The sequence below is a fragment of the Patella vulgata genome, chromosome 7 (assembly GCF_932274485.2).
Source record: "Patella vulgata chromosome 7, xgPatVulg1.2, whole genome shotgun sequence".
In the NCBI taxonomy this organism is placed as follows: Eukaryota; Metazoa; Mollusca; class Gastropoda; family Patellidae; genus Patella; species Patella vulgata.
Window position 1 is genome coordinate 61,409,943 of NC_065885.2, and position 24,080 is coordinate 61,434,022.

The 24,080-nt window shown below is 40.0% G+C and overlaps 1 protein-coding gene across 1 annotated transcript in view; it reads right to left on the reverse strand.

The window, feature by feature from the left end:
* LOC126827589 (uncharacterized) overlaps positions 1-23,042 on the reverse strand; it is an 80,578-nt gene extending 57,536 nt beyond the window's left edge. The window contains exon 1 of the mRNA XM_050557075.1: positions 22,961-23,042. Coding sequence (XP_050413032.1) covers positions 22,961-23,042 — 82 coding nt within the window. The remainder of the gene's footprint in view (positions 1-22,960) is intronic.
* Between the last annotated feature and the right edge of the window lie 1,038 nt (positions 23,043-24,080).

Here is a 24,080-nt window from a genome sequence, read left to right on the forward strand (position 1 = left end):
AAATCCTGTTTAAATCCAAGCCGAATCCAAGCCATCCGTGGGTCTACAGAGTTGATTTTGTGCTTGTTGTGTAAATAAAGATCTAATTTATAATTTCTATGACATCTGAAGCCTAAATAAAGACTTGCAATAACCAGATTTAGCTCTTGCATAATGTATGTTTAATTAGACAACGTTTAAATTTAGACTGGAATATCTTTATGTGCAATTAAAGTTAGGTTGCCAGGCAACGAAACATACGCTCACAGCAGCTAAGTGGTCCGGGGAGTCAACAAGAGTTGTCGCATATTTTTACTTCTTTCGGTAATCAAACATTTATAATACACTAAAATCTGATTAAGAGTAACAACTCATTAAGTAATTATCAGAAAATCATTAAAATTTGTTTGGCTTTTAAAATCTGTTTATCAAGGGCCATAACTCTGGCAATAATTATCAGATATCGTTGAAAATCGATAGGATTCTTCGTCTCATGACCTTAAACATGGGTATACATTTAAAGTTAATCGGATATTAATTTTTCAAAGAGATCAAGGGTCATAACTCTGGTAGTAATTATCGGAAATCATTAAAAATCACTAGACTTCTTCGTCTCATGATCTTCAGACACAGTGTATAAATCTGAAGTCAATGGGATATTAACTTTAGCCCTAAGAGCATCCATAAGATATTTCTAAGTGATCAAGGGCCATAACTCTAGCAGTAATTATCGGATATCGTTGAAAATCAATAGGCTTCTTCGTCTCATGGCCTTAAACACTGTGTATAAAGTCAATCAGATATTAACTTTAGCCTCTAGAGCGTCCAATTGTGGACGCCCGACCGACTGACGGACGGGAGGAGGGCGACAATATACGACCACATTTTAATGTGGGCGTATAAAAAAGGCATTATGTAAGAGCTAAATCTTCCTATTTCATGTCTTTCTTTTGGTTTCAAATTATTAATTCGACATTTATTCACATGCCAAGCCCACAATCAACTCCCACAGGCGAATTACTGAAATAATATTGAACCATGTGTTAGTCCCGAAATGACCTAGTTTGTGTCGAGTGGACGTTAAACCCCCATCTCTCTCTCTTTATTCCCATGACAAGCCCGAACATGGACTAAAACACCATCGCCCTTTAAATAAAGATACATTATGGGAGATAAGATAAAGAGCTGGCAGTTCTCACTATAATAGTTAAAAACTAGAAAATGTTAAGAATATTTGCTGAAAATTTCAGTCAAATTGATCCACTATCAACTGAGATTTTAGCAATTGAAATTTCGGCCTACCCTCGGTCATCATTACTAAAGTTTGTACGATAAAAACATAGTCTCGATCATCCGTTTCATGATTAAATTATGAAAGGAAGTCGAGCAGCAAATGGAATCATAATCCAGTAAATATCGCAGGCTAGCGATGCCATCGAGTGTTGATTATGGTCTGGAAAAGTTAATTAATGTCTTATTAATAATTTAGATAACATTTCCGGCCTAAAGAAAGACATGCATTTGGCAGATTTAGCTCTTGAATAATGTTTGTTTAATTCATTTTTAAATGGACAATCCATACTTTGTTTATTATCGTGACAATGGTAGAAATGAAAATCGAGACTATGCCATTCTTCTCAAAACCTCAAATATTCATAACTTCACTCAGAATAAAGTCATTTGAATGAAATTTCCAATATATTAATTTTACATTATCTATTTTGGAACTATTATAGCGCGAACTGTCAGCTCTTTATCTAAATCTTACATAATGTATCTTTCAGTGTAAAAATCTAATTAATTTTTAACACGACCATGTGTCAAGTAATATTTTACTCGCCTAATTATATATACGTGGTGAAGACATGTAACGAGAGAGAGAAAGAAATGGGGTTTAACGTCCACTCGACACAAACCAGGTCATTTCGGGACTAACATGGTTCAATTTTATTTCAATAATTCGCTTGCACGTAGGGGTCTTTAGCAGTGGGAGGAAACTGGAGAACGAGGAGAAACCCCAGAGGTTGGACAGGCGACCCTACTCCTTGTCACGTACAACCGGTGAATTGAAACCACGCCAGTTGACTCCTACATATTCCGTAATACATCTTTGTTTTTACACCCTCCTTAATTAATTTAACACGAACTAATCAGTAATTATCAGGTGGGAAACAGTCTTTTTTTACACCGTCCTTTATCATAATGGCAAATTGGTTATGGAATTAATATCGACCAACAGGTGAGTAACAATATATATATATATATATATATATATATATATATATATAAGCCCAACAGTAGTGTATATTATAGGCGTGTCTACATGTAGTTGGGTCATTCAGTTGTTACAAAAGCCGCGTATCATTCGGGCAAAAGACTCTAAATCTCAAACGGTAGTCATCACAGTGTCAACAACCTCCGTCCTGATTTATTCAACAAAGAACGTTCGACAAAGCTTGGTCTGAACTTTGATCAATTTTTACTAATCTGATTCTGAGATTTTGATTTAAAATCAACAATCACTTGAAAATGAACGTTTGTTTAGACTGGGTTGTGTTTGTCTTTATATGGCAAGGAACGTTATCATTGAGTCAAGTATTTCAGGATTGGGATGATTCACCACTGGAAAGCAACTATAAGGCAATCACAACATCACCAGTGATGACCAGTATAGCAAGTATCTACATGGATTTGACAACTCCAAGGTCGGTTTTTCCGAATTTGGAAATTCAAAACTCAGAATTCACGCCACCACTAGTAACTGGTTCGGAATTTCAGAAATCCGCAACACTGATTACAAGTTCGGAGGACACAAATTTATACTCGGTGACTTCGTCGACAATAATTAATGCAGAGCTGTCCTCGGTGATTGCTGCAGGATATGGATATTTGGCAACGCCATCCTCGACAATAATTAATGCAGAGTTGTCCTCGGTGATTACTGCAGGATATGGATATTTAACAACGCTATCCTCGACAATGAGTAATGCTGATGAAACACGAAGTCTTATTTCGCAACGTAGAGAATCGGATAGAACGAATACTCAGTATCTAGCTTCAACCATTGGACAACTGTTACAGCAGAGGGAAACTAACCCAAAAACCAACTATAAGGAAATCATTACATTGCCATCGGTGACCAGAGTGGAAGGGATGTACAAGAAAATGTCACAGGGTTCTCTTGTCCGAGCTTCTAATGGACAGACCGAACACGTTAACACCACGGGTGATCTAAGTGAGGAGTCCACTTCTCTCAACAATTCATCATTAAGCAAGACACAACCAAGATTTGACTGTGACTCCATACGAATGCCGTTGTCGAAGAGAAATCAGTGCAAAAAAGAATTTAAAGATGAGTTCTTCTGCTTCAATGACGTCATTTCCTGTAGAGACATGTGTGGAGTGGAAGCCATCACGACATGCTCGTGTGACCTGCACTGTGAGCTGTATGGGACTTGCTGTGTCGATTTTCGTAGCGAGTGTCCGGATTTGTGGTTGGACGCTAAAGAAAGACTGTCTGGCATACTGGGTGTGACATTGGATTGTATCGACAATTCACCAGGTTATATCTTAATTTCTGGCTGTTCCCAGAACTCCAGTGCACATATTTTGTCCAAATGTCTCGGTGATAATACTGAACCAGTGTCAATTAGGAATTATCACTTTAAAAATATCCACTGCCTTATCTGCAATGGCTTTGCAGTGGCCGATGCACAATCATGGAATCTAACCCTTCGCGTTGATTTTGGAAGAGATATCGATCCTTCGTTCTTCGAAAAAACAGACATAAGTTCAATATCGACTAATGGAATTTTCCAATGGACTCCTCCTCCCCTTCCAAATCTCCACCTTTGTTCTATTATGATAATTAGCGATTGTCCAGACGGAAATGACATACAGCTTAAAGATAAATGTCAAGCTAACAGATCACCAGTTTCAGTCTTTGAAGATGGAAAGAAAACTCTGTACCACAATAAATATTGTGCAGCATGTTACGTGAGGTCATCACTATATGTTTGTAACAGTGCCGCGATATACGATTTCGCACACGTCACACAGGGACCAGGGCGCTTCTCCACCATCATTTCATGGCAAAAAAATAGCGATAAAACAAAGGCCATTCTTCATGCAGAGCGTCCATTTCTGTGGAAAACGATGACCTGCAATATCAGTGAAAATGTTAAGATGCCGGTCTGTAAAGTCACCACGTGTCATAACTCTTATCAACCAGTTAATGATACCTGCTCTTTATCGAACATTCCGGCATGCGCAAAGACTTTCATCACCTGGAATGGCCACCATCAAGTTGCTGCAACGTGTACGGATCAACCTTGTGTTAATGCCGTGATCGATCAGATGCTGGCGAGGATACTTCAAAATGTGCAAGTCGAGTTTCCAAGTATGACACTAGGAGCAACTTCGAGAAACACGGAGAAGTATGAACTATATATCAAAATGTTGTTTAACAATTGGGACAGAGCATCCTCGGATTCCGAAACTGTCCGACGTCTTTTTTCTTTGTATCAACAAACGGTGGAAAAATACCACAGAAGTCAATTTATTTCTGGTAGCACTATTTCTGTCAGAATAGGATTCACCAGTAAGACAGATTGCTTGGTGATATATGAATCAAGAAACATCACGATCATCGGTCCGACTCCATCTAGTGAACCGATTTCGTCTAGTGGTGGCGGATCTTCTTGCAGTTTTTTGGCTGTATTATTAGCATGTCTTTTCTTCTTGAATTGATACAGATGTCACAATGACAGTGGGTGACACAGCAAAGGGGGTTGGAGAACTGGTGGTCTTGGCTTCCGGTTAAGGCAGTGAAGTGGGGTTCGGCACGTTTCTATTTGTATATCATATTTTTACTTTGAGGATCAATTTCTAATTGAAGTATAAGTACTTTGTTAATAAAATAAAACCAAGTACATCAACGAACAATCCAAGCCGTTATACAAAAGTCCTAAAAAAAATGGTATCGGTAAAATAGTGTAATCAGAAAATGGACTGTCCACCATGTGCACAATACATGATGAATAGTGGTAACAGGTGTCCAGAAGAATAAACATACCCTGCCTGGAGCCACACCCAAAATGACCTAATTTGTATCGATTGGACGTTACCCCCCCCCCCCCCACCCTCTCTCTCTCTCTCTCTCGCTCTCTTGTTGCGACTGACTAGTACTGTTGTTTTAGCGGTTACCACCGGTATTATTTTATTAATGTTATTGGACCCGAGACCAATGACCAATGTTGTCACAGCATGTATTTTGTTTTACTTAATAATATACTCCATTCTTAGCATTATTAATTTGTTTTTACGAAACAAACAAATACCGGCGGTAAACGCTGAACGAGAGAGAGAGAGAGAGAGGGAGAGAGAGAAATGAGGTTTAACGTCCACTCGACACAAACTAGGTCATTTCGGGACTAACATATGGTTTAATTTTATTTCAATAATTCGCTTGCGCAGAGGGGTCTTTAGCAGTGGGAGGAAACCCGAGGACCCGGTGAAAACACACGACGTTGGACAGGCGACCCTACTCCTTGTCACGTACAACCGGGGATTCGAAACCACGCCAGCCGACTCAATGGCAGACTATGATACAGCGCGCGCACGCTAACCATTCAGCCCCCCCCCCTTGTTGTTTGACAACTTCACGCCAAATTTCGGGTCCACTCAATGACCGTTAATATATATATACGCCATTTGGTCCACCGCTCAACAGTACGAGCTCACTGATCCACAGTGACTATTCGCTAGGCCGCGACAATCACCGATAAGGATGACATCGATGTGACTTAATGAGCCACAAATATTAAATTCTAAAACATATTTTTAGGTGTTAGAAAAATAAATAAAGACGTTTGAAGTATTTGTAGGTAAAAATTATTTCCTATTTTAGTGTAAATGGGTATTAAAATGAGTAAAAGGCGCCATTCTGCTCGTATCAGTAACGTTTTATGTAAACAATGCACGCGCCATTGAGCCAATGATTGACGCCGCGTGATATGACGTCATGTGTTGAAGGCAGTCATCTTTTACAGAGATATTAGAAGACTTTTGTAATACTCTGTAAAACAGATTGCAGTACGAGTTCTAAAAAAAAAGAGTGAAGTTTTGCCACACTCACCACAGTTTACTGAAACAAAAGGTCATTACATCCCCTCGCTAATATTTGAGAGCTAGAAATTGACACAAATGGGTCACAACGCATATAATAATGTAATATGAATGTATATAAACTGATGTACATTCAATCGTTTCTGTTTTTACTCTAATTTCTAATCAATTATGTTCGGCGAAATACGCCAGAAGTCTCAATCGAATGGCAATCTCTACACCGATAGTATTTATTGCCCATGCTCTCCTGGTGCGTCTCCGTTTGACATAAGTTGTGGAATATGTCTAGCCTCTTTCTTCAAGTTCCTTGTTACAAAGGAGTTTAACGTCCACTCGACACAAACCAAGTCATTTCGAGACTAAGATATGGTTCAGTTTTATTTCAGTAATTCGCTAGCGGGTAGGGGTCTTTAGCAGTGGGTGGAAACCGGAGGACCCGGAGAAAACCCACGAGGTTGGACAGGCGCCACTACTCCTTGTCACGTTTAACCGGGGAATCAAAACCACGTCAGTTTACTCATTGACTTTATGATACAACGCGCACGCGCCAACCATTCGGCCATCCACCCCACCCCCTCCCTTTCCGAGAGAGTGTTCGATATAGGTATATGTTCTTTGTCCTGCATCACTGACAAGGAAGAACCACGCCAGGAAATCTCGATGAACTTTCTGACTCATTTAGCCACTGCGGCTCCTGTATAATATTAATGTGAGTCATGATCGACTATGTGCTACATGAAATATTTACAGTTGTTTACAGAAGACGGGTAAAAACATTAAAAAAAAGGTCTTGTATCTGAAAAAATAACACTTTAAATCAAGAACTTTTTTTTACCAAGGAGAAATATGATCTAAGGTCTCCAGTAGTTGGGGTTAAGAGAATGATATACAATGTGGCCACTTTTCCAACATTATGCCCCCCCTCCCCCTCCTCAAAAGGCTATATTACATCACTTTCAAGTTGCTGGAATAACAGGAAAACTGGTTTGCGACAGTCTAATTTTCAACATTTTCTTGGGGGGAGGGACTAAGATGTATTTCACTTCTGGACCCTTTAAACAGATGAGCAGTAACTGGGGAGGGGGGGGGGGGGTCGTCCGCTCACCCATCTGTAGACGGGAATTAATTAAGGCATTTCAGATCCCCCCGCCCCCTCCTAACATTTATCGGGACTAAGATGTATTTCACTTCTGGACCCTTTAAACAGATGAGCAGTAATTGGGGGGAGGGGGTCGTCCGCCCACCCATTTATAGACGGGAATTCATTAAGGCATTTGTATCCACGTTTCTTTATTTCCCCGAGATCATTGTCGTAGATGAAACGAACTACGATCGGGCGATGTTTACCATTCATGATTTTGCCAAATCTGTGCACATTGCCGAATTCCACACAATGGTGTATCCCTAATTCACGGTTGAGAAAATCTCTTAATTTAGCTTCAGTGTCATCGGAATTTGATTCTCTTAAACCATTAAAAACTAGATTGTTTTTCATTGATCTACATTGTAGATCTAATAGTGTGTCTTTAATTTCACCGTGATCTTTAATCAGGGTTGTAATATCGGCTATAACTGAAGGGGAGATTTCAATACAAGAGTTCACTTGCATTTGGATACTCTTAATCTGTTCTTTGTTTAAAGTGATTTGTTGGTGAGCTTCTTCACACACGTTGTTAATTCTCCGAGTAGTGGTTTCTAATTCTTGACTGTTTACTTGAATTTGAATGAAATTTCCAATATATTAATTTTACATTATCTATTTTTTAGCTATTATAGTGCGAACTGTCAGCTCTTTATCTAAATCTTACATAATGTATCTTTCAGTGTAAAAATCTAATTAATTTTGAACACGACCATGTGTGAACTAATATTAGACTCGCCTGATTATATATACGTGGTGAAGACATGTAACGAGAGAGAGAATGAAATGGGGTTTCACGTCCACTCGACACAAACTAGGTCATTTCGAGACTAACATATGGTTCAATTTTATTTCAATAATTCGCTTGCACGTAGGGGTCTTTAGCAGTGGGAGAAAAATGGAGGACCAGGAGAAACCCCAGAGGTTTGACAGGGGACCCTACTCCTTGTCACGTACAACCGGTGAATCGAAATGAAATGAAATGAAATGGGGTTTAACGTCCTACTGTTCTGCTCCTAAACTGGGCTAATGAAGACGGGCATACGCCATACAGTGTGCTATGAGGGAAATTTTGCCCGGGCAGCGGCGCTACGGCCTACTCTTATATCGAATTCCATCTGCCAAGGGATCTTTTACGTGCACGCCAATATGTACACGGGTCCTCGGTTTTTCGTCCCATCCGAACGACTAGAGAGCTGTCCTTGTCAGGCCCTCCGCCGGTGAATCGAAACCACGCCAGTTGACTCATACGTCATATTCCGTAAGACATCCTAGTTTTTACACCCTCCTTGATTAATTTTTTAACAGGAACTAATTAGTAGTTATCAGGCGGAACACAGTCCTATTTTACACCGTCCTTTATCATAATGGCAAATTGGTTATGGACATTAATATCGATCCACAAGGGAGTAAACAATATATATATGTGTGTGTGTAGATAGAAGACCAACAGTAGTGTATAATATAGGCGTATCTACAAGTAGTTGGGTCGTTCAGTTGTTACAAAAGTCGCGTATCATTCGGGCTTTTAACAAAAGGTATGCAAAAGACTCTAAATCTCAAACGGTAGTCATCACGGTGTCAACAACCTCTGTCCACATTTATTCAACAAAGAACGTTCGACAAAGCTTGGTCTGAACTTTGATCAATTTTTACTAATCTGATTCTGAGATTTTGATTTAAAATCAACAATCACTTGAAAATGAACGTTTGTTTAGACTGGGTTGTGTTTGTCTTTATATGGCAAGGAACGTTATCATTGAGTCAAGTATTTCAGGATTGGGATGAATCACCATTGGAAAGCAACTATAAGGCAATCACAACATCACCAGTGATGACCAGTATGGCAGGTATTTACATGGATTTGATAACTCCACGCTCGGTTTTTCCGAATTTGGAAATTCAAAACTCAGAATTCACGCCACCACTAGTAACTGGTTCGGAAGTTCAGAAATCCGAAACACTGATGACAAGTTCGGAGGACACAAATTTTGCAGAGTTATACTCGGTGACTTCGTCGACAATAATTAATGCAGAGCTCCCCTCGGTGACTACTTCAGGTTATGGATATTTGCCAACGCCTTCCTCGGCAATAATTAATGCAGAGCTGTCCTCGGTGATTACTGCAGGATATGAATATTTGGCAACGCTTTCCTCGACAATGAGTAATGCTGATGAAACACGAAGTCTTATTTCGCAACCTAGAGAATCGGATAGAACGCATACTCAGTATCTAACTTCAACCATTGGACAACTGTTACAGCAGAGGGAAACTACACCAAAGACCAACTATAAGGAAAGCATTACATTGTCATCGGTGACCAGAGTGGGAGGGCTGTACATGAATATGACACAGAGCTCCCTTGCCCGAGCTTCTAATCGACAGACCGAACACGTTAACGCCACGGGCGATCTAAATGAGGAGTCCACTTCTCTCAACAATTCATCATTAAGCAAGACACAACCAAGATTTGACTGTGACTCCATACACATACCGTTGTCGTGGAAAAATCAGTGTAAAAAAGAATTTAAAGATGAGTTCTTCTGCCTGAATGACGTCATTTCCTGTAGAGACATATGTGGAGTGGAAGCCATCACGACATGCTCGTGTGAGCTGCACTGTGAGCTGTATGGGACTTGCTGTGTCGATTTTCGTAGCGAGTGTCCTGATTTATGGTTGGACGCTAAAGAACGACTGTCAGGCATATTGGGTGTGACGGTTGATTGTATCGACAATTCACCAGGTCATATCTTAATTTCTAGCTGTTCCCAGAACTCCAGTGCACATATTTTGTCCAAATGTCTCGGTGATAATACTGAACCAGTGTCAATTAGAAATTATCACTTTAAAAATATCCACTGCCTTCTCTGCAATGGCTTTGCAGTGGTCGATGCACAATCATGGAATCTAACACTTCGCGTTGTTTTTGAAAGAGATACCGATCTTTCGTTCTTCGAAAAAACAGACATAAGTTCAATATCGACTAATGGAATTTTCCAATGGAATCCTCCTCCACTTCCAAATCTCCACCTTTGTTCTAATATGATAATTAACGATTGTCCAGACGGAAATGACATACAGCTTAAAGATAAATGCCAAGCTAACAGATCACCAGTTTCAGTCTTTGAAGATAGGAAGAAAACTCTGTACCATAATAAATATTGTGCAGCATGTCACGTGAGGTCATCACTATATGTTTGTAACAGTGCCGCGATATACGATTTTGCACACGTCACACAGGGACTAGGGCGATTCTCCGCCATTATTTCATGGCAAGTAAATAGCGATAAAACAAAGGCCATTCTTCATGCAGAGCGCCCATTTCTGTGGAAAACGATGACCTGCAATATCAGTGAAAATGTTAAGATGCCGGGCTGTAAACTCGCCACGTGTCGTAAGCCTTATCAACCAATTAAAGATACCTGCTCTTTATCGAACATTCAGGCATGCGCAAAGACTTACATCACCTGGAATGGCCACCATCAAGTTGATGCAACGTGTACGGATCAACCTTGTGTTAATGCCGTGATGGATCAGATGCTGGCGAGGATACTTCAAAATGTCCAAGTCGAGTTTCCAAGTATGACACTAGGGGCAAATTTGAAAAACACCGAAAAGTATGAACTATATATCAAAATGTTGTTTAACAATTGGGACAGAGCATCTTCGGATTCCGAAACTGCCCAACGTCTTTTTGATTTATATCAGAATGCAGTGCAAATCGACCTCAGAAGTCAGAATTTTTTGGGTCGCACTATTTCTGTCAGAATAGGATTCGCAAGTAATGCATATTGCTTGGTGATATATGAATCAAGAAATATTACGATCATCAGTCCGACTTCATCTAATGAACAGATTTCGTCTAGTAGTGGCGTTTCTTCTTGCAGTTTTTTGACTGTATTATTAGCATGTCTTTTCTTCTTGAATTGATACAGACGTCACAATGACAGTGGGTGACACAGCAAAGGGATTGGCTTTCGAGTAAAGAAATGAAATTCGTTTTTACGTCCTACTGTTCTTCACCGACTGATCTAATGAAGACCGAGTCTAACAGTTAAAGTGATTTCGTTCCATGGATGTTTTATTTTTGTCGACAGATGTGTGCGTATCGGGCAGGGATAGTGTAAATGACGTCCGAAACGATCGTGGTCATTTAAATATTGTTGGGAATTGATTCCAACCTCATTAAAATTAAGATTACAATTTTGTGTCGGTCATTTTTCATTGAAAACTAAATATTCATTTCCTGTTTACCGTTCTCGTGTGCTATGATGAAGGGAATGTTAGCCACGAGAACATACTCTTATGTTGAATTCCAAATGTCAAGGGTTGTAATACTATAATTGGGGTTATTGTAGTTCTATGAAATGGGCTCTGTTTAATATATTGAAGTGGTTAAACAAATGGGTGACAAATGAAATGAAATGAAATGGGGTTTAACGTCATACTGCTCCGAACTGGGCTAATGAAGACGGGCATACGCCATACAGTGTGCTATGAGGGAAATTTTGGCTGGACAGCGGCACTACGGCCTACTTGTATATCGAATTCCAACTGTCAAGGGATCTTTTTTGAGTTCACGCCAATGTGTACACGGGACCTCGGTTTTTCGTCCCATCCTAATGACTAGACACCCCTCCATCCTGCATCACGGACAGGGGGAACCACGCCGGAAAATCTGGATGAACTTTCTTGGCCAATGCAGGGATTGCACACCCGACCTCCAGGCTAGCGAGCCAGCGTCTTACCCACTTAGCCACCGTGACCCGAATGTCAATATTATTTGTTGTAACGGTTAGCGTACTGACCTTGAGTAGCTTATGCTAGCAGCTAAAAATGTTGCCGTTGCCCCAGCAACTTTAAAGCCTTTTGAGGAGGAGGAGGAGGAGAGAGAAATGGGGTTTAACGTCCACTCGACACAAACTAGGTCACTTCGGGACCAACATATGGTTTAATTCTATTTCAACAATTCGCTTGCGCGTAGGGGTCTTTAGCAGTGGGAGGAAACCGGAGGACCCGGAGAAAACCCATGAGGTTGGACAGGCGACCCTACTCCTTGTCACGTACAACCAGGGATTCGAAACCACGCCAGTCGACTCAATGACAGACTTTATGATACAGCGCGCGCACGCTAACCATTCAGCCATCCAACCCCCCGTCATAATTCAGGAAATTACGGTCCGATATGCGCAAATATCGAAAGGAACCAAAATCTTTGGGTTATAAACTTACATTTCAAGTTTCATCAAAATAAGATAACAATTGTGACCTCTATAGGGTCCACAACCTTGATATACCATATTTTTACGCTATTTGAGAACGAAGGGCGGCCATTTTGTCTGTCAGTTTTTGTCCGATTTTCAGGAAATTCGAAATCAGCCATCCTTAGGGTGTAACAGTGATATACTAAAACGTTTATTTAAATCGGATAAAAATTATGACCTCTATAGGGTCAACAAGCTAAAATCGCGACTTTTCGTACAATCAGGTGTCATAATTCAGGAAGTTACATTCCGAAATGCGCGAATATCGAAAGGAACCGAGATCTTTTGGTTATAAACTTACATTTCAAGTTTCATCAAAATAGGATTACAATTGTGACCTCTATAGGGTCCACAACCTTGATATACCATATTTTTACGCTATTTGAGAACGAAGGGCGGCCATTTTGTCTGTCAGTTTTGGGCCGAATTTCACGAAATTCGAACTCAGCCGTCCTTAGGGTGTAACGGTGATATAATAATACGGGTTTTTTTTTAAAATCGGATAAAAACCAGCTGCTGCCAGGCAGGATACGCCCACATTTTTGAGAGATGGATAGAGAACAAGCTAAAAAGAAAGTGATTTTTCCTACAATCAAGGGCCATAATTCATGAAGTTACAATTCGATATGCGAAAATATCGACAGGAACTAAGATCTTTGGGTTATAAACTTGCATTTCAAGTTTCATCAAAATCGGATTAAAATTGTAACCTCTACAGGGTCCACAACCTTGATATACCATATTTTTACACCTTTCGCGTACAAGCGGCGGCCACTTTGTCCGGCAGTTTCGGTTTGATTTTCAGGAAATTTGAACTCAACCTTTATTATGGTGTTACGGTGATATATTCAAACGATTTTTAAAATCAGATAATAACTGTGACCTTCTGAGGGACCACAAGCGAAAAAGAGGCGATTTTTCGTATAATCAGGGGCCCTAATTCATGAAGTTACGATCCGATATGCGACAATATCGAAAGGAACCAAGATCTTTAGGTTATAAACATGCATTTCAAGTTTCATCAAAATCGAATTAAAATTGCGACCTCTACAGGGTCCACAACCTTGACATATACCATATTTTTACACTATTCGCGTACAAGCGGCGGCCATTTTGTCCGGCAACTTTGGTCCGATTTTCACGAAATTCGAACTCAACCTTCATTACGGTGTAACGGTGATATAATAATATGGTTTTTTAAATCAGATAAAAAATTATGACCTCTATAGGGTCCACAAGCTAAAAACGTGATTTTTTGTACAATCAGGGGCCATAATTCAGGAAGTTACGGTCCGATATGCGCGAATATCGAAATGATCTGAAATCTTTGGGTTATAAACTTACATTTCACGTTTCAACAAAATCGGATAAAAATTGTGACCTCTATAGGGCCCACAACCTTGATATACCATATTTTTACGCTATTTGAAAACGAACGGCGGCCATTTTGTCTGTCAGTTTTGGGCCGATTTTTACGAAATTCGAACTCAGTCGTCCTTAGGGTTTATCGGTGATATAATAATACGGTTTTTTAAATCGGATAAAAATTATGACGCGATTTTTCGTACAATCAGGGGCCATAATTCAGAAAGTTACGTTCTGATATGCGCGAATATCGAAAGGAACCGCGCTCTTTGGGTTATAAGCATACATTTAAAGTTTAAACCAAATCGGATAAAAATCGTGACCTCTACGGTGTTCACAAGCTAAAAGCGTGATTTTTCGTACAATCAGGGACCATAATCCATGAAGTTACAGTCCGATACATGCCAATATCGAAAGGAACCGAGGTCTTAGGGTGATAAACCTATATTTCAAGTTTCATTGAAATCGGATAAAAATTGTGACCTGTAGACTGTTCACAAACAATTGTGGACGGACAGGGGCGACGACAATATACGTCCACATGAAAATGTGGGCGTATAAAAAGCATTAAAAACAAAGTTTTAAAGTTTTATTTGTTTCAGATCCAAGTGTAACTTTCGTCAAATTAAACGATCATTTAGGTGCCTAGAACTTTATGACCTCAGCTGTTTTTTGATAATATATGATATTGACTTTTCAACTGTGTATAAACTTCTGTTAAGGCACGGACTGGCTAGGATCTAATTAAACATGTAATTAATCCCATGTGTCATTTACAAACTACGTATGATCTGTGTACAAGCTCCACATGACTTCAAAAGGATACGCACTGGTCAGTAATCATATCATAATCGGATAATGACTTCAAAGGAAATATGCAGTGCAATTGGGGCTATATAACGAGACACAGATACGAAACGAGTGAGACCGAGGTGGAGGGACGCAGAGACCGGCGTATGGACTCATCCGAGTTCAGCCGCTGCCTTGGCAGTGGGGCAGAATGGTGGATTTAATATAGTTATATGTGTTCCTGTCGTAGTCTAGTTTTTGTATAGTTTAAGTTCCCGTATAGTTGTTGTATTTATGTAGTTGTTGTATTTATGTAACTGTAGCTGTAACAGATACGAAACGAGTGAGACCGAGGTAGAGGGACGCAGAGACCGGCGTATGGACTCACCCGAGTTCAGCCGCTGCCTTGGCAGAGGGGCAGAATGGTGGATTTAATATAGTTATATGTGTTACTGTATAGTTTAGGTTCCCGTATTGTTGTTGTATGTATGTAACTGTAGCTGTTTTATATACCCGATGTAAATAAATCCTATATTTACTAAACTGATCTCTGTTATCACTAAAATTGTGTTACACAATACCTTTTTTATGTTTTTACCCATCTTCTGTAAATATTTCATGTAGCACAAAGCCGATCATATCTCTAAAAATTTTCAATTCGAAACTTATGGCTCAAGGTTCAACACCACCAAAAACTTTAGATCCCGTACAAACCAAATTATTCATTGTAAACTGCGTCTCTCTTGCAACAATCTAAACGGACATAAATTTTTACGTCACATTTCTGACAATCCATACTGTAAATTAATGTGGTCATCACTTTGAAGATACTTCACATTTTTTTTTATTGAATTGCTCCTTATATACAGATGCCCGAAATAATACAATAAATAATTTACCTACTATCCATCGAAATAATACTGTCTTATTGCACGGAATTGACGACATAGAAAACCCACTCAAAATTTTTAAAATTGTCCACTCGTTTTTCGAAATCACCAGAAGCTTCAAGGGACAACTATAACGCACTTATTGTAACTACATTTTCACTTGTACATTATTCGCCTATTTCTAAAACGTAAATCCATTCCAGAGACAGCTATAACACAATCACTGTAATCATATTTTCATGTGTACATTGATTATTTATTTCTAAAATGTAAATACATATATCTATATCTGACAGGGAGAGGGGGTTTAATATAGGTTATGCCTCTTCCCCAATCAGATACAAATCTTAATAAAATATTGCTATTAGTATTACACAGGAGCCACAGTGGCCAAGTGAGTCATCAAGTTCATCGAGATTTCCTGGCGTGGTTCTCCCTTGTCAGTGATGCAGGACAAAGAGCATATACCTTTATCGAACACTCTCTTGGAAAGGGGGGGGGGATTGGATGGGTTTTCTCCGGGTCCCCCGGTTTCCTCCCACTGCTAAAGACCCCTATGCGCAAGCGAATTATTGAAATAAAATTAAACCATATGTTAGTCCCGAAGGCACTGTAGGGCCTACCATAAAGTATGTCATTGAGTAAACTGGTGGGGTTTCGATTCCCCGGTTGTACGTGACAAGGAGTAGGGTCGCCTGTCCAACCTGGTGGGTTTTCTCCGGGTCCCCCGGTTTCCTCCCACTGCTAAAGACCCCTATGCGCAAGCGAATTATTGAAATAAAATTAAACCATATGTTAGTCCCGAAATGACCTAGTTTGTGTCGAGTGGACGTTAAACCCCATTTCTCTCTCTCTCTCTCTCTCTCTCTCTCAAACAACCATATATTGTAGCACGTGTGCAAGGTTAATGATATAAGTAAATGAAATGAAATGAAATGGGGTTTAACGTCCTACTGTTCTGCTCCGAACTGGGCTAATGAAGACGGGCATACGCCATACAGTATGCTATGAGGGAAGTTTTGCCCGGACAGCGGCACTACGGCCCACTCTTATATCGAATTCCAACTGTCAAGGGATCTTTTACGAGCACGCCAATGTGTACACGCGACCTCGGTCTTTTGTCCCATCCGAACGACTAGACGGCTGTCCTTGTCAGGCCCTACGTCCAGCATCACTGACAAGGGGGAACCACGCCGGAAAATCTGGATGAACTTTCTCGGCCAATGCAGGGATCTAACACCTGACCTCCAGGCTAGCGAGCCAACGACTTACCCACTTAGCCACCGTGACCCCAATGACATAAGGGCAATATGTATTGAATTATTCTACTTTGAAGAGTGTGCCCCTTTTTTTCTGGGCCAGTCGATATATAACGGGGGGGGGGCCAAAATACAACATCGTTGGTGTTCTCCGGGCCATCCGGTTTCCTTCCACCTCTATAGACCCCTACGCGCATTTATTGAAATTCAAATGAAACATATGTTAGTCCCCAAACAACCTAATTTGTATCGACTGGACGTTAAACTAACCCTCTCTCTCTCTCTCTCTCTCTCTCTCTCTCTCTCTCTACCTCTCCCTCTCTCGTTCAGCGTTTACCGCCGTTGTTTGGGGACTAACATATGGTTCTATAGAGGGGGGTGGGGAGGGCGGTGGCGGGAGGTCTGGACACATGTTACCACTTTTCATCATATATTGTGCACATGGTGGACAGTCCATTTTCTGATTACACTATTTAATTTTACAGATACCATTTTTTTTAGGACTTTTGTATAACGGCTTGGATTGTTTGTTGATGTACTTGGTTTTATTTTATTAACAAAGTACTTATACATCAATTAGAAATTGATCCTCAAAGTAAAAATATGATATACAAATAGAAACGTGCCGAACCCCATTTCACTGCCTTAACCGGAAGCCAAGACCACCAGTTCTCCAACCCCCTTTGCTGTGTCACCCACTGTCATTGTGACATCTGTATCAATTCAAGTAGAAAAGACATGCTAATAATACAGCCAAAAAACTGCATGGAAATCCGCCACCACTAGACGGAATCGGTTCATTAGACGGAGTCGGACCGATGATCGTGATGTTTCTTGATTCATATATCACCAAGCAATCTGGTTTACTGGTGAATCCTATTCTGACAGAAATAGTGCTACCAGAAATAAATTGACTTCTGTGGTATTTTTCCACCGTTTGTTGATACAAAGAAAAAAGACGTCGGAGAGTTTCGGAATCCGAGGATGCTCTGTCCCAATTGTTAAACAACATTTTGATATATAGTTTATACTTCTCCGTGTTTCTCGAAGTTGCTCCTAGTGTCATACTTGGAAACTCGACTTGCACATTTTGAAGTATCCTCGCCAGCATCTGATCCATCACGGCATTAACACAAGGTTGACCCGTACACGTTGCATCAACTTGATGGTGGTCATTCCAGGTGATGAAAGTCTTTGCGCATGCCGGAATGTTCGATAAAAGGCAGGTATCATTAACTGGTTGATAAGAGTTATGACACGTGGTGACTTTACAGCCCGGCATCTTAACATTTTCACTGATATTGCAGGTCATCGTTTTCCACAGAAATGGACGCTCTGCTTGAAGAATGGCCTTTGTTTTACCGCTATTTATTTGCCATGAAATGATGGCGGAGAATCGTCCTGGTCCCTGTGTGACGTGTGCGAAATCGTATATCGCGGCACTGTTACAAACATATAGTGATGACCTCACGTGACATGCTGCACAATATTTATTATGGTACAGAGTTTTCCTTCCATCTTCAAAGACTGAAACTGGTGATCTGTTAGCTTGGCATTTATCTTTAAGCTGTATGTCATTTCCGTCTGGACAATCGCTAAATATCATATTAGAACAAAGGTGGAGATTTGGAAGGGGAGGAGGAGTCCATTGGAAAATTCCATTAGTCGATATTGAACTTATGTCTGTTTTTTCGAAGAGCGAAGGATCGGTATCTCTTTCAAAAACAACGCGAAGGGTTAGATTCCATGATTGTGCATCGGCCACTGCAAAGCCATTGCAGATAAGGCAGTGGATATTTTTAAAGTGATAATTCCTAATTGACACTGGTTCAGTATTATCACCGAGACATTTGGACAAAATATGTGCACTAGAGTTCTGGGAACAGCTAGAAATTAAGATATGACCTGGTGAATTGTCGATACAATCAACCGTCACACCCAATATGCCTGACAGTCGTTCTTTAGCGTCCAACCATAAATCAGGACACTCGCTACGAAAATCGTCACAGCAAGTCCCATACAGCTCACAGTGCAGCTCACAAGAGCATGTCGTGATTGCTTCCACTCCACATATGTCTCTACAGGAAATGACGTCATTCAGGCAGAAGAACTCATCTATAAATTCTTTTTTACACTGATTTTTCCACGACAACGGTATGTGTATGGAGTCACAGTCAAATCTTGGTTGTGTCTTGCTTAATGATGAATTGTTGAGAGAAGTGGACTCCTCGTTTAGATCGCCCGTGGTGTTAACGTGTTCGGTCTGTCGATTAGAAGCTCGGAAAAGGAAGCTCTGTGACATATTCTTGTACATCCCTTCCACTCTGGTCACCGATGACAATGTAATGATTTCCTTATAGTTGGTATTTGGTTTAGTTTCCCTCTGCTGTGACAGTTGTCCAATGGTTGAAGGTAGATACTGAGTATTCGTTCTATCCGATTCTCTACGTTGCGAAATAAGACTTCGTGTTTCATCAGCATTACTCATTGTCGAGGAAAGCGTTGCCAAATATCCATAACCTGAAGTAGTCACGGTGGGCAGCTCTGCATTAATTATTGCCGAGGAAGGCGTTGGCAAATATCCATAACCTGAAGTAATCACCGAGGGCAGCTCTGCATTAATATAAGAAGGCGTTGTTAAATATCCATATCCTGAAGTAGTCACCGAGGACAGCTCTGCATTAATTATTGTCGAGGATGGCGTTGGCAAATATCCATAACCTGAAGTAGTCACCGAGGACAGCTCTGCATTAATTATTGTCAAATCTAAAGTAGTCACCGAGTATAACTCTGCAAAATTTGTGTCCTCCGAACTTGTCATCAGTGTTGGCGTGAATTCTGAGTTTTGAATTTCCAAATTCGGAAAAACCGAGCGTGGAGTTGTCAAATCCATGTAAATACCTGCCATACTGGTCATCACTGGTGATGTTGTGATTGCCTTATAGTTGCTTTCCAATGGTGAATCATCCCAATCCTGAAATACTTGACTCAATGATAACGTTCCTTGCCATATAAAGACAAACACAACCCAGTCTAAACAAACGTTCATTTTCAAGTGATTGTTGGTTTTAAATCAAAATCTCAGAATCAGATTAGTAAAAATTGATCAAAGTTCAGACCAAGCTTTGTCGAACGTTCTTTGTCGAATAAATATGGACGGAGGTTGTTGACACGTTAATCTTCAAGTGACTGTTGAATTTAAATCAAAATCTCACTATCAGATTAGGAAAATCTGAACAACGCGCCGACTAAGATTTGTCCAACGCTCGCCTGCTATCTACATCGTGATTCGCTTTTTGGATCGATATTAAAGGTCACCGGAAAAGGTTCATAAATTACTAATGTTGAAATTTACCTGTTGCAGGTATTATTGACGTTCAGGCTCGGGTTATACTTATGGAAAGGATATGTTGACATAATTACTTGCATTATTAAAAAAAAAAAATTAATGCTTTTCCCGTGACCTTTAATGCTCAAAACCAATTTGCCATTATGATAAAACTAGAAACTTCTTTGTTAAGTAATAATATATACCACCAATTAATATACCTCGAAAATTATCACGAAAAGATAATTAGGCGAATCTAATATCACTTTAATAATATGGTTTTTTTTAATATTTTAATTAGATTTATTTTCTTATTTAAGATTTATATAAAAAGTCCAGGAGCTAGCAAACTTCTAATCAACATCACGAGTACAAAAGGTTTAAGGTAAATGAAATGAAATGGGGTTTAAGGTCCTACTTTTCTGTTCCGACAGGGGTAATGAAGAACGGCATACGCCATACAGTGTGCTATGAGGGAAATTTTGCCCGGACAGCGGCACTATGGTCTACTCTTATATCAAATTTCAACTGCCAAGGGATCTTTTACGTGCACGCCAATATGTACACGGGACCTCGGTTTTTCGTCCCATCCGAACGACTAGACATAATATGTCCTTGTCAGGCCCTCCGTCCTGCATCACTGACAAGGGGGAACCACGCCGGAAAATCTGGATGAACTTTCTCGACCAATGCAGGGAAGGTTTAAGGTGCGGAAGTCGTGCAGTGATTCTCAACAAGTGTGCCGCGAAATTTCCAACAGCACACTAAGAAAATGCGAAAAAAAAACCCCACTTGATCCCAATTGTGTATTCACTGGTGTCTACTGATCAAGTTCATAGCTGTGTTTTTTCTTTATTTAGTTACTGATCAAGTTCATAGCTGTGTTTTTCTTTATTTAGTTTGTGTGTATGAATAGTCTGTGTCTACGGTTGTATGCCGTCTATTACTTGCCAAGTTTTAATTTTGCAAAATTCAAATATTTTTCATATATATATTTAGCCAGGTGTGCCTCTATTTTCTCGTGTGATCCACGGTGTGCCGTTGGCCAAAAAAGGTTGAGAACCACTGAAGTAGTGTATGCTTAGGGAAGTGTAACGTTGCTAAAAGTCTGAAGGTAGTCAATGTTTCAAAATACCAATGTCATGGATGGTGTCAAAATACAAAGTACATGTACTAACTTTTCACAGCGTTAAAACATGCTAGGTTATCATCAAAATTAATGAATCCCCCCCCCCCCCCACACACACACACACACCTCCAATTGCTTAAAGGGCGTGTGACTATTTTTGGAACCTTGATATATTATATCCAAAAAAGGTTTCGGAACTAACATAAAACCCACGAGGTTGGACAGGCGACCCTACTCCTTGTCACGTAAAACCGGGGAATCGAAACCACGCCAGTTGACTCAATAACAGACGTTATGATACAGCGCGCACGCGCTAACCATTCGCCCCCCCCCCTTCAAATTTTTTTTTTTTTTTTTTAAATAATAATAATAATAATAATAATAATCATAATAATAATCTATTTATAAAGCGCTGAATATCCAACAAACTGGTTGCTCAAGAGCGCTAGGGATCATCCTTAGGGTATACGGAATAAGTACGAATTTTTCAAGACGATAAGGTAGGGAATGGAGCCTGTAGGTGACAGACAGACAAATACAAAAAATGGTGTTACTCTTCCCCTGGGGGTTAGGCATGCAACCAAAACAACAGGGCTGACCCTTAGGGTATAAGGAATAAGTACCGGATGTAAAGTTTCAAGACGATCCGTTAAGAAATGCGGCCTGTAGGCGACAAACAGACAAATACAAAAATTGGGCGTGGCTCTGTCCCTGTGGGTCAGACATGCGACAAAAACAATAGGGGTCATCCTAAGGGTATAGGGAATAATTACGACTTTTTTCAGGAGATCTTAAGGGTACATATCGATTGCCCCATACCAAAATTAAAGGTCACCGGAAAAGGTTCATAAATTTTTTAAATAATGCAAGTAATTATGTCAACATATCCTTTCCATAAGTATAACACGAACCCGAATGTCAATATTGCCTGCAACAGGTAAATTTCAACGTTAGCAATTTCTGCCATTCTCCGTGGGTTGTCGTAACTTTCCGTAAATGTGACGTCATTTTAGTCCTTCTGCTCACATTCTAGTCTATATTTCTATGTGCAGAAGGACTATAATGACGTCACGGATTGCTTATTGACGGAAAGTTCCTACTACCGACGGAGAAAAGCGGAAATTACTAATGTTGAAATTTACCTGTACTCCGACCTTGCTGATTGAGTACTATAGACTGACTCGAACACCAAGACACTAAATAAGATGACGAGCATTACTCTATTCCAGTTAAATCCGACAGCCCATTTTTCAAGCTCGTCCCTCGATAGATTAAACTATGCTCAATACGACACTCAATTAATTAGTCCGGGAGTTTGAAAGACATGGAGGCTTGGTGCGTAGGAAACCATATTAGTGTCTTAATAATCGAGACTAAAATTAAAAATAAAGTGGTGTCTTCCCAAAAATAGATAGAAAAATATAGAAAGGTCTGTAAAATAAAAAGTCATTTACCGAACGGGCTGAAATGATGTGGAGCCATCATTACTTATAGTATACCTAACATCTCCTACAAAAAGTGCTAGGTGTTCGAAGGCGCTATACTTAGTTATAGACCCTTATTGGCATGAGGCCTATAGCTATAGGATAGGTACGTTCAAACATCAACTTCCCCATTTCGCACATTGGAAAAATTTCGATTTGCCAACCTCGTAAGTAACCAGGTAAACGAATAAAAAATGTAACCTACCTGGTTTGTAGAAATTGTTATTTTTATCTAAAATAACCTGAAACCGGCTCGAGTGTTTATCATTGTTTACAACGGAAGACATGATGACAAGGGAAATAACTCTTATTTATATTTCAGGGGTCAGACTCATTTGGTAGTGACGTCCTGTGCATAAAGAATTTGTAATCAGATAGAGCGGGAGCCCAGGGGGTTAACCTAGCTGAAAAGTGTACCAATTTTCTCCTATATGGTATCAATGTATGTATATCTGGTATCATCAGAATGTAAGTCTGCCGGGTTTCTGGTGGTGGGTGTGGGATTCCCCGCCCAAAATGCCATGCCCCCCAACTAGTCTAGATTAGCTCAAAAGTGTACCACATGAAAATCGCACAACAAAGTACCGTACATCTTCAGGTATTACAAAAACACTCTGACAGACATTTCTAGTGGTGGGATACCCCTGAGAGAGCTATGTAATTGCCAGACATTTGTAGTGATGGAGTATCCCTGAAAAGAGTTATCTAATTTCCAGACCAAAGCTAGGCTAGATTAGCTCAAATCTGTACCACCTAAAACAGCTTTGGAGTTGTTCAGTACCACGAGAGGAATCATGAATGACCACTGCCAGACAGTTTGTGCGGTGGGTTACCCCTAATAGACACGCCCAAAATGCCACACCCTCCAACTAGGATAGATTAGCTGGCACTGTTCACGTGGTCCAAAAATTTAAAAATTGTGCCAGGATGCATAGATTACTAATACCTAGCACGTATTGAAGAGGCGATAAACTGCGGTTGCAGGAACAATTTTTTTTTTTCAAAAACGCATTTTTAGCCCTATAAAACGTTTTTATGTACATTTGTCCAATGTTCGTTTGTCAAGTGTTTGTTTATATACTCTTCAAAAAAAGTAGGGGATATTCAGAAACAATACAAAACTGCGGAAATGCACTGCTGTTTTTATTACTGGTAACCAGTGTATGTTAATAACAGGCAAATTGCCTACACATGAACATAAACAGTTCATATGGGCGGCTTATCTGACGGCCCCATTTCACTTGCAAAGTAGAGATACACTGTCAAAAGTGAAAATGGACGTTTTTGATTTTTGTCTTAAAAATGAGTAATTGCTCCACCAACCC